Source organism: Haematobia irritans, chromosome 1 (genome assembly GCF_050003625.1).
Source record: "Haematobia irritans isolate KBUSLIRL chromosome 1, ASM5000362v1, whole genome shotgun sequence".
Lineage (NCBI taxonomy): Eukaryota > Metazoa > Arthropoda > Insecta > Diptera > Muscidae > Haematobia > Haematobia irritans.
The window spans coordinates 56,712,471-56,723,135 of record NC_134397.1 but is presented as its reverse complement, the minus strand read 5'-3'; the positions used below and the strand labels follow the sequence as shown (position 1 = coordinate 56,723,135).

Sequence of the window (10,665 nt, the reverse complement as noted above, 5' to 3'; positions counted from 1 at the left end):
TATTTACTCGTAGTATTTATGTTTTGTTGTGTTTAAAATATAAAATAGAGGAACAAGGGTTTCTGGTTGGTTGATCAGTTGTTTTTTTTGGAAAACTACATGGTGGTAGATGTTGATGCTGGTATTTTATGGCTCTGACCATGTGGTGCTTGGGGTGTTATCGGTAAAGGGTATCCCAATGAAGGTGATAAATCATTTTTTGTTGCGATATTAAAACCATTGGGTATTTTTGTTAATAATTATTTAAAAAGTAGATACATAATTAGTACTTAAAACGTACTTTTATTAAATATTTTTTTTGTTTATGTTGAAAAAAAAAAATAATAATAATAATAAAACAATTACTATTTTTGTTTTGCCTGTGGTATTTACTACATACATACTCATAGTTTTTTTTTGTATTATCTTTAGATTTAAAATAATTTAATTTTATTTAATTTTTAATTTATTTTATTTAATTATTTAGTAAAGAATCGATGGAGAAATCTTTTCTTAATTTTGCTATAGACGACTCATCGCAATTAGTTAAATTTATCTCTGCAGATGATGGTCCTCCTTGGCCATCATGCTTCCTTGATGTTGTGTGCTGATGTTGATGTGCGATTTGCGATTTCAATTTGTTGCGTGATTTACGTAAAAATTTCGTAGAAATATTAAATTTTCCCGGTTTATTTAGCAAATGATGTTGCTGATGGCCCCCTTTACTATTGGCATGACGAAAATTTCTCAATTCAGTCAATGTATTGAGATTGGATTTTTCCATATTGATTTGATGCTGAAGCGATGATGATGATGATGATAGAGAATGATCCTCAAATAAATCTTCTTGTGGATTCTGGTGGTGTTTATTGGAGGGATTATCATCAAAACTTTTGAGAAATCTCTGTACTTGCATTAGATGCTGTTGGGTTTGGGTTTCTTGTTGCGTTTGTTGTTTGGCCTTCATCAAGGATTCGTTTTCATCTTCAGCTTCATAGTTCTCAGAATGACGTGACGATGATGTTGTTGTAGTTGTATGTGTAGATGATTCACTACTATCCGTATCATTTATAACCAAAGAATTTTTATTTTCATCCAATTTATTTATTGCTACGTGTTTTTCTTTTACATCCTTAATTTTGGGATGTTTACCCTGTCTGTTATCATTCGGAATGCAACTACTACTGCTACTGACAGTTGATGAAATTTGCTCATGTTTGTCATCTATATCCTCATCCGAAGATAGATTTATAATCTCATTTGGTTTAAGATCAATTTTCGATTTTTTATTGCAGCTATCTCCTCCTGCTTCTTTTGTGTTGACCACTTTCTTCGTTCCGGTGGATTCTTCTTTACGTTTTAAGGATTTTAATGAATTGAATTTTTTAGATGATTTGAATGTTTTTTCATGTGAGTATAAATTTCAGCTGGCCTTTGGTATGTTATCGTCTCGCCTTAGTGACTAAATATAAGTGGAAGATAATATAAATTTAGTTATCATTTTAATGAATATTATTGATTTACACAGAAAGAAAATAGAAAAGGGACTGAGGTTTATAAACATTCGAAAATTATAATATAATTTTTTCTTAAGTGCAGGTATAAAACCGATATGATCACCTTAAACGTGTTTCAAGAGCTAAATGTTATTTTTAGGTTAAAGTCGCGGCGTTCGAAATGTAAATTTTTTTTTTAATCGACCTTTTTAAATTTGGAAAAAGTTGGAAAGTCAAAAGTCGATTTATTTAAATTTGTAAAAAATTGAATATTCGACTTTTTGATTCTCTTTATAATCCCTATACCAATGTTTTATGCGTTATTATGAGTAGATATATAAATAGCCTGCCGGAACAGATCAGTGAAATATTGATCTGTTACAAACAGAATTCCAAAGTTTTATGAATCAAACCTACCATAAGAAATGTTTCTAATTAGCCATGTAGTGGCATAAATGTTTATAACACATGGAAAAATTGATTTCCGACTATATAAGGTATGTATTTCTGATCAGGGAGCCGATATAACAATATCCATCTGTCAGTCTGTTGTAATAATAGCTCTATCTTACTGAAATTTGGTGGATTCCTTTTTATCGCAGGCAGATCAAGTTCGCAGATGGCCTAAATAGGTCCAATTTTTACGTAGCCCCCATATAAACCGATGCCACGAAAAAGGTCACGTTATTTTATTGCCATGAATATTGGTTGGTCTGATTGTCGCTTCAAGTATAGTAATTTCCAAAATCTTTATACCCATCAACATAGAATGGTGATGTGGGTATAAGTTTGTCATTCATTTCGACTCGTCGTACTCCCCACATATGTTTGTCACTAAGGTTTACATTTTTTAGACTTTATACCGATAAATATTCTGTTGGGGGTTAAATTGTTTGGGGGTGACTCATCCCCCTAACTACGCCAATGGGGTTCACTAATGGCGATGGAGTATTACACCCAAAGAAATTTGTATGTATACAGAGCAGAAAAATTTGCCAAAACAGCAGAATGTCTTCTGAAAAATGAAATCAGTCATTATTTACTAGAATAGCAAATATTGTCTGCTATTTGTATACCCTCCAACATTTGTATACCCTTATCACAATTGACTGAATAGTCTAAGTGAGCCTGAAAAATAATTATGGCTGCCACTATAACCTAACCTTTACATTCCAACATAGGATGGGGGCTATACTAACATTGTCATTTCGTCCGTACAACATCGAAATATTCAAAATTTTATTTCTTTAGAAAATTTTGAAAAAATTTTATTCCTGTAGAAAATTTTGTCGAAATTTTTTTTCTTAGGTAATTTTGTAAAAATTTAATTTCCATAGAAAATTTTGTAGAAATTTTATTTCTAAAGAAAATTTTGTCAAAATTTTATTCCTATAAAAAATTTGTCAAAATTTTATGTCTATAGAATTTTTTTTTTTTAATTTATTTCCATAGAAAATTTTATTTCTATTAAAAATTTTAAAAATTTTATTTCTAAAGAAAATTTCTATAGAAAATTTTTCAAAATGTAATTTCCTCAAATTTTGTCAAAATTTTATTTCTTTTGAAAAATTTTTACAAAATTTTATTTCTTTTGAAAAATTTTTACAAAATTTTATTTGTTTAGAAAATTTTGTTAAAATTATATTCCTATCGAAAATTTTGTCGAAATTTTATTTCTAAAGAAAATTTTGTCAAAATTTTATTTCTAAAGAAAATTTTGTCAAAATTTTATTTCTAAAGAAAATGTTGTAAAAATTTTATTTCTAAAAAAATTGTTAAAATTTTATTTCCATAGAAAATTTAAGTCCTATAAAAAATTGTCAACATTTTATTTCTATAGAAAATTATGTCAAAATTTTATTTTTATAGAAAATTTGGTCAAAATTTTATTTCCATAGAAAATTTAATTCCTATAAAAAAATTTTAAAAATTTTATTTCTAAAGAAAATTTTGTAAAAACTTTATTTCTATAGAAAATTTTTCAAAATTTTATTTCTATAGAAAATTTTTCAAAATTTTATTTCTATAGAAAAGTTTTCAAAATTTTATTTCTTTAAATTTTTTAAACATTTTATTTCTTTTGAAAAACTTTTATAAAATCTTATTTCTTTTGAAAAATGTTTGCAAAATTTTATTTCTTTAGAAAATTTTGTCAAAATTATATTTCTATAGAAAATTTTGTCAAAATTGTATTTCTTTAAAATATTTTGTCAAAATTTAAATTCTTTTGAAAAATTTTTACAAAATTTTATTTCTTTAGAAAATTTCGTCAAAATTTTATTTCTATAGAAAATTTTATCAAAATTCATCAAATTTTGTCAACATTTTATTTCTATAAGAAATACTTTCAAAATTTTATTTCTAAAGAAAATGTCAAAATTTTATTCCTATAAAAAATTTGTCAAAATTTTATTTCAAAGAAAATTTTGTAAAAATTTTATTTCTAAAGAAAATGTCAAAATTGTATTCATATAAAAATTTTATTTCTAAAGAAAATTTTGTAAAAATTTTATTTCTAAAGAAGAGTTTGTAAAAATTTTATTTCTTTAGAAAAATTTATCAAATTTTTATTTCTCTAGAAAAATTTGTCAAAATTTTATTTCTATAGAATATTTTCTCCACATTTTTGTCTATAGAACATTTTGTTAAAATTTTATTTCTATAGAATATTTTCTCCAAATTTTATTTCTATAAAAAAATTTTGTCAAAATTTTACTTCTATAGAAAATTTTCTACAAATTTTATTTTTATAGAAAATTTTGTCAAAATTTTATTTCTATAGAATATTTTCTCCAAATTTTATTTCTATAAAAAAATTTTGTCAAAATTTTATTTCTATAGAAAATTTTGGTCAAAATTTTATTTCTATAGAACATTTTGTCAAAATTTTACTTCTATAGAAAATTTTGTGAAAATTTTACTTCTATAGAAAATTTTCTACAAATTTTATTTTTATAGAAAATTTTGTCAAAATGTTATTTCTATAGAATATTTTCTCCAAATTCTATAAAAAAATTTTGTCACAATGTTATTTCTATAGAAAATTTTGGTCAAAATTTTATTTCTATAGAAAATTTTGTCAAAATTTTACTTCTATAGAAAATTTTGTCAAAATTTTACTTCTATAGAAAAATTTGTCAAAATTTTACTTCTATAGAAAATTTTGTCAAAATTTTACTTCTATAGAAAATTTTGTCAAATTTTTATTTCTTTAGATTTTGTCAAAATTGTATTTCTTTAGAAAATTTTGTCAAAATTTTATTTCTGTAGAAATTTTTTATTTATAGAATATTTTGGTAAAAATTTTATTTCCATGGAAAAATTTGTCAAAATTTTATTCCTATAGAAATTTTGTCAAAATTTTGATTTCTATAGAAAATGTTGTTGAAATTTGGTTTTAAGCTGAAATTAAAACAACAAATATGATTGAAGAACAAACCAACAATAAAAAACAAAAGAAATAAAATGTTGACAAAATTTTCTATAGAAATAGAATTTGTTGTAGTTGTTGTATGGTTGACCTTTTAGTATAATTATTTGTAGAGTTTGTAAGGCTTGAGGTCATGTTGTAATAAATAAATTTTTTACTAAATTTTCTATAGAAATAAAATTGCAAAAAAAAATTTCTATAGAAATAAAATTTTGATAAAATTGTCTATAGAAATAAAATTTTGGCAAAATTTTCTATAGAAATAAAATTTTCATTTGTTTTGTTTTGTTATTGTTGGTTTTGTTCTTTAAGCATTGTTGTTGTTTTTTATTTCAGCTTAAAACCATACATTGACTAAACTACAATTGTAGCTTAACCAACAGAGGAAAAGAATGTTTGTCAAATTTATTTGGGCAAAGCCCTATAGACTGCAAGATGGTTGGATGGACGCACGTTTCGGAATTACCACATTCCTCATCAGCATCCTCTACTTGCAGCAAAACTATCAACCAATTATCAGAATAAATTCAGGCAGTTTATTAAACCCAACAAAAACCACACTTGAACCCTCCGAAAAAAGGTTTTACATTGATAGCCGGCTTATGCCGAAATAAATTCGAAACAAACATCTTGCAGTCTATAGGGCTTTGCCCAAATAAATTTGACAAACATTCTTTTCCTCTGTTGGTTAAGCTACAATTGTAGTTTAGTCAATGTATGGTTTTAAGCTGAAATAAAAAACAACAACAATGCTTAAAGAACAAAACCAACAATAACAAAACAAAACAAATGGAAAAAGAAGAGGAGGCACGCTCAAAATAAACCCAGCCATGTGAATTCAAATCGATGATTTGACAGTGGTATAGGAAAAGAGATATGTTTGTTTCGAATTTATTTCGGCATAAGCCGGCTATCAATGTAAAACCTTTTTTCGGAGGGTTCAAGTGTGGTTTTTGTTGGGTTTAATAAACTGCCTGAATTTATTCTGATAATTGGTTGATAGTTTTGCTGCAAGTAGAGGATGCTGATGAGGAATGTGGTAATTCCGAAACGTGCGTCCATCCAACCATCTTGCAGTCTATAGGGCTTTGCCCAAATAAATTTGACAAACATTCTTTTCCTCTGTTGGTTAAGCTACAATTGTAGTTTAGTCAATGTATGGTTTTAAGCTGAAATAAAAAACAACAACAATGCTTAAAGAACAAAACCAACAATAACAAAACAAAACAAATGGAAAAAGAAGAGGAGGCACGCTCAAAATAAACCCAGCCATGTGAATTCAAATCGATGATTTGACAGTGGCATAGGAAAAGAGATATGTTTGTTTCGAATTTATTTCGGCATAAGCCGGCTATCAATGTAAAACCTTTTTTCGGAGGGTTCAAGTGTGGTTTTTGTTGGGTTTAATAAACTGCCTGAATTTATTCTGATAATTGGTTGATAGTTTTGCTGCAAGTAGAGGATGCTGATGAGGAATGTGGTAATTCCGAAACGTGCGTCCATCCAACCATCTTGCAGTCTATAGGGCTTTGCCCAAATAAATTTGACAAACATTCTTTTCCTCTGTTGGTTAAGCTACAATTGTAGTTTAGTCAATGTATGGTTTTAAGCTGAAATAAAAAACAACAACAACGAAATAAAATTTTGACAAAATTTTCTATAGAAATAAAATTTTGACAAAATTTTCTATAGAAATAAAATTTTGACAAAATTTTCTATAGAAATAAAATTTTGACAAAATTTTCTATAGAAATAAAATTTTGACAAAAATTTTCTATAGAAATAAAATTTTGGCAAAATTTTCTATAGAAATAAAATTTTGGCAAAATTTTCTATAGAAATAAAATTTTGGCAAAAACTTTCTATTGAAATAAAATTTTGTCAAAATTTGCTATAGAAATAAAATTTGAATAAAAACAATTAATTAATTAATAATAATAATTAATAAATTTTCTATAGAAATAAAATTTTGTCAAAATTTTCTATAGAAATAAAATTTTAACAAAAAAAAATTAATTAATTAATAATAATAATTAATAAATTTTCTATAGATATAAAATTGCGAAAAAAATTTTCTATAGAAATAAAATTTTGGCAAAATTTTCTATAGAAATAAAATATTGACAAAATTTTCTATAGAAATAATATTTTGACAAAATTTTCTATAGAAATAAAATTTTGACAAAATTTTCTATAGAAATAAAATTTTGACAAAAATTTTCTATAGAAATAAAATTTTGACAAAATTTTCTATAGAAATAAAATTTTGACAAAATTTTCTATAGAAATAAAATTTTGACAAAATTTTCTATAGAAATAAAATGTTGACAAAATTTTCTATAGAAATACAATTTTGACAAAAATTTTCCATAGAAATAAAAGTTTGACAAAAATATCTATAGAAATAAAATTTTGACAAAATTTTCTATAGAAATACAATTTTGACAAAAATTTTCTATAGAAATAAAATTTTGACAAAGATTTCTATAGAAATAAAATTTTGACAAAAGTTTTTTATAGAAATAAAATTTTGACAAAATATTCTATAGAAGTAAAATTTTGACAAAATTTTCTATAGAAATAAAATTTTGACAAAATTTTCTATAGAAATACAATTTTGACAAAAATTTTCTATAGAAATAAAAGTTTGACAAAAATTTCTATAGAAATAAAATTTTGACAAAATTTTCTATAGAAATACAATTTTGACAAAAATTTTCTATAGAAATAAAATTTTGACAAAGATTTCTATAGAAATAAAATTTTGACAAAAGTTTTTTATAGAAATAAAATTTTGACAAAATATTCTATAGAAGTAAAATTTTGACAAAATTTTCTATAGAAATAAAATTTTGACAAAATTTTCTATAGAAATAAAATGTTGACAAAAATTTTGTACAGAAATAAAATTTTTACAAAAATTTTCTACAGAAATAAAATTTTGACAAAATTTTCTATAGAAATAAAATTTTGAAAAAAAATTTCTATAGAAATAAAATTTTGACTAAATTTTCTATAGAAATAAAATTTAGAGAAAATTTTCTATAGAAATAAAATTTGGAGAAAATTTTCTATAGAAATAAAATTTAGAGAAAATTATCTATAGAAATAAAATTTGGAGAAAAATTTCTATAAAAATAAAATTTGTAGAAAATTTTCTATAGAAATAAAATATTGAGCAAAATTTTCTATAAAAATAAATAAAAATTTATTTGGCACATTTTTTTTTAAATTGGTAGTTTTGTGTTAACATTTTCTTTAAATTTTGTTAGATCATTTTTCGCAACCGTGATGATAATCCCTTTGGATATAGTTGTTAGAATTTTCGAATGTTTATACCAAATCAGTTCCATTTTTTTTTAAATTTTTATTATAACTTAATTATGAATTTATATACATTCTACATACATATAATCGAAATATAATATAACAAAGAGTATATTTTGCTGGGAAAATGGGGTAAAAAAAAATACTGATTTAAAATTTTCAGTTTAGTAGTGGTTGTTGTGGTGGGTGGGTGGTTTTTGGTTGTTAGGTTTTGAGTGGTGGTTTTCTTGGTGATGATAACAAGCAAAAAATTTAGGTTTTTTTTTTATACATAAAACTAAACATTTCATTTCAATTGTTGATTGAAAATTTTTGATATGATCTTTATATGGGAGACACACACACAAAAATTTATATATACATAAACACACACGCACACACACTGATGAATATGGGTTAATCAACTATATATATGTGAAACGCGCATTTGCATAGAAAAAGCTGCCTTGGGGTTAAGTGATGACAAGCTTTTTCGAGGTTGTTTGGTGTTTTTTTTAAGAATTTTTTTATCAATTGTAAAAAAATAACTCTCTCGCTTGTAAAAAATTGGTTTTTGCGCTAAAGACATATGAACTAGATGTCATGATGTTTGGATGGATGATGAAGATGAATTCATGGAAGATGATTGTGATTTTCAAGTTTCTTTGTTTTTGGTTTTTGGAACATAAAACGGAAGCAAGCATAATGACTCTATTGGTGATGAGCATGAGAAGAAACAACAAAAACCAAAGTCTAATTAGAAGAATTAAAAAAAAAGAAACAAACAACGTTCAAGATATGCTCTGATATAATTACTAGAAGAGAAATACTAGACGTTGATTTGTCTGTTTGGATTGATTGGAAATAGTTGTTTTTCTTGGATTTGTTGTTGTTGTTGTGTTTTAATTTGTTTTTTTTTAATTTTCAAACTACCTGAAGATGAGGCTTATAAGGCCCTGGATAATTTGTAACGGCGATGTTGGCCGAAGTGGTGGTAGAACTTATGAAATTTGCACCAATGCAACCATTATTGTTATTTGTGTGATTAACCTTAGGGGATGGTTTCGTTAAACTAGGATTCGAACCAGAAGAAGAACAAGAACTACTTGATATGGCACCACCACTACTAACACCAGCAGCATATTTGTTATTATTGTTATTATTAGTAGAACCAGCATCATTCATTACAATTATGGATGACGTCGAGTTAAAGGAGGAGGATGAAGCAGTTGTAGTAGTAGTAGTAGTAGAACAGGTGGTTGTGGTATGTGTAAGGTGGTGGTGGTGGTGATGATGATGCTGGTGATATCCTCCTCCCATTACACGATTGCCTGCAGTGTTGATTGAATTTATATTACTAGAAGTGGCTACATTACCTCCAATACGGGATGTGGTCATAGAATGGGATGATGGATGATGCTGCTGATGATGATGCTGTTGCTGCTGTTGTTGTTGCTGCTGCTGTATAGACGACGAACTAGACGCAGAGGACGAGGAGGACTGTGGTAAGTGCGTATGCATATTATGATGCTGTGATATCTGGTGCTGCTGTTGTGTTCCACTGGAATTATTCGAATTATTGTTATTACAATGAGAGGCTAGAGCTGCCGCTGCTGCATTTGTAGTTGGTGCAATTCCAGGGTGTCTACTAAAAATTGTTTGGCAAATAAGCGCAATGTTTACACACAAATAATAAAAAAAGGTACATATATAGAAACGAGAGAGTAGTATTATTTTTCGCTGATTTGTTTTGATTTAATTTTTTGAAAATACGATAGAATAAAATGGCGCGCAAAGAAGCTTCAAGGTTCGGGGGGAAAAATGTGTTATTATTTTGGGGTTTGGTGGGTTAAGGATATTAGCAAAAAGAGGGGTCTCAGGGTAAAGGGATTAATTCGTTTCGACAAACTACATAGAGAGACTTCTCAATAGTGCCAAAAAAACAAATTCAATATAAAATATTTTTTGATAATTTATTCCTTTGGTTTTTTGTGTCTTTTTGTTTCTACTTAGCTTACCCCATTCCTGTTGTTTGTCCCACTGCTGTTGATGGATTATTTAGAGACACCGTTGAGGAGGAGGATGTCTGTCGAAAATCTAAACCATTTTCCATAATACTAGTATTTGAATTGCTGCTATTTGACGATGGGTTTCCATGTCCACTACTTCGTATTCTATCTCTATCGGATACGGATAAATCACCTCCTGCACTTGATCTTGCTTGCGTGGAGGAGGAAGGAATTGATTGTCTGGAAATTGATGTTGTTGCTGCAGTGGCCAATGAAGCCGCTGTCGCCAATGAATTGGTGGGATTTGAGGAAGCTGTCACCATAGTGGTTGACGACGATGTTAATAAGGAGGAGGAGTTCGATGTTGTTATAGCACTAGTGCCTTGGGCAGCTGTAATACATATTTTATATTTATATATATTTTTTGATATATAGTAGATCTTGT

At 26.6% G+C, this 10,665-nt stretch overlaps 1 protein-coding gene across 8 annotated transcripts in view; it reads right to left on the bottom strand.

The window, feature by feature from the left end:
- Positions 1 to 1,301: 1,301 nt before the first annotated feature.
- The window catches only part of Alh (coiled coil domain containing protein Alhambra), a 103,898-nt gene continuing 94,534 nt past the window's right edge, over positions 1,302 to 10,665 (bottom strand). For 5 of the 8 annotated variants that reach the window (XM_075290429.1, XM_075290432.1, XM_075290428.1 and 2 more), the window contains 3 exons: positions 10,230 to 10,611; positions 9,145 to 9,859; positions 1,304 to 1,441 (listed from right to left, as the gene is read on the bottom strand). In XM_075290429.1, coding sequence (XP_075146544.1) covers positions 1,403 to 1,441; positions 9,145 to 9,859; positions 10,230 to 10,611 — 1,136 coding nt within the window. In that variant the 3' untranslated portion in view covers positions 1,304 to 1,402. Of the gene's footprint in view, positions 1,442 to 9,144; positions 9,860 to 10,229; positions 10,612 to 10,665 lie in introns of all 8 variants that reach the window. The other 3 variants (XM_075290433.1, XM_075290430.1, XM_075290434.1) reach the window with 3 other exon arrangements.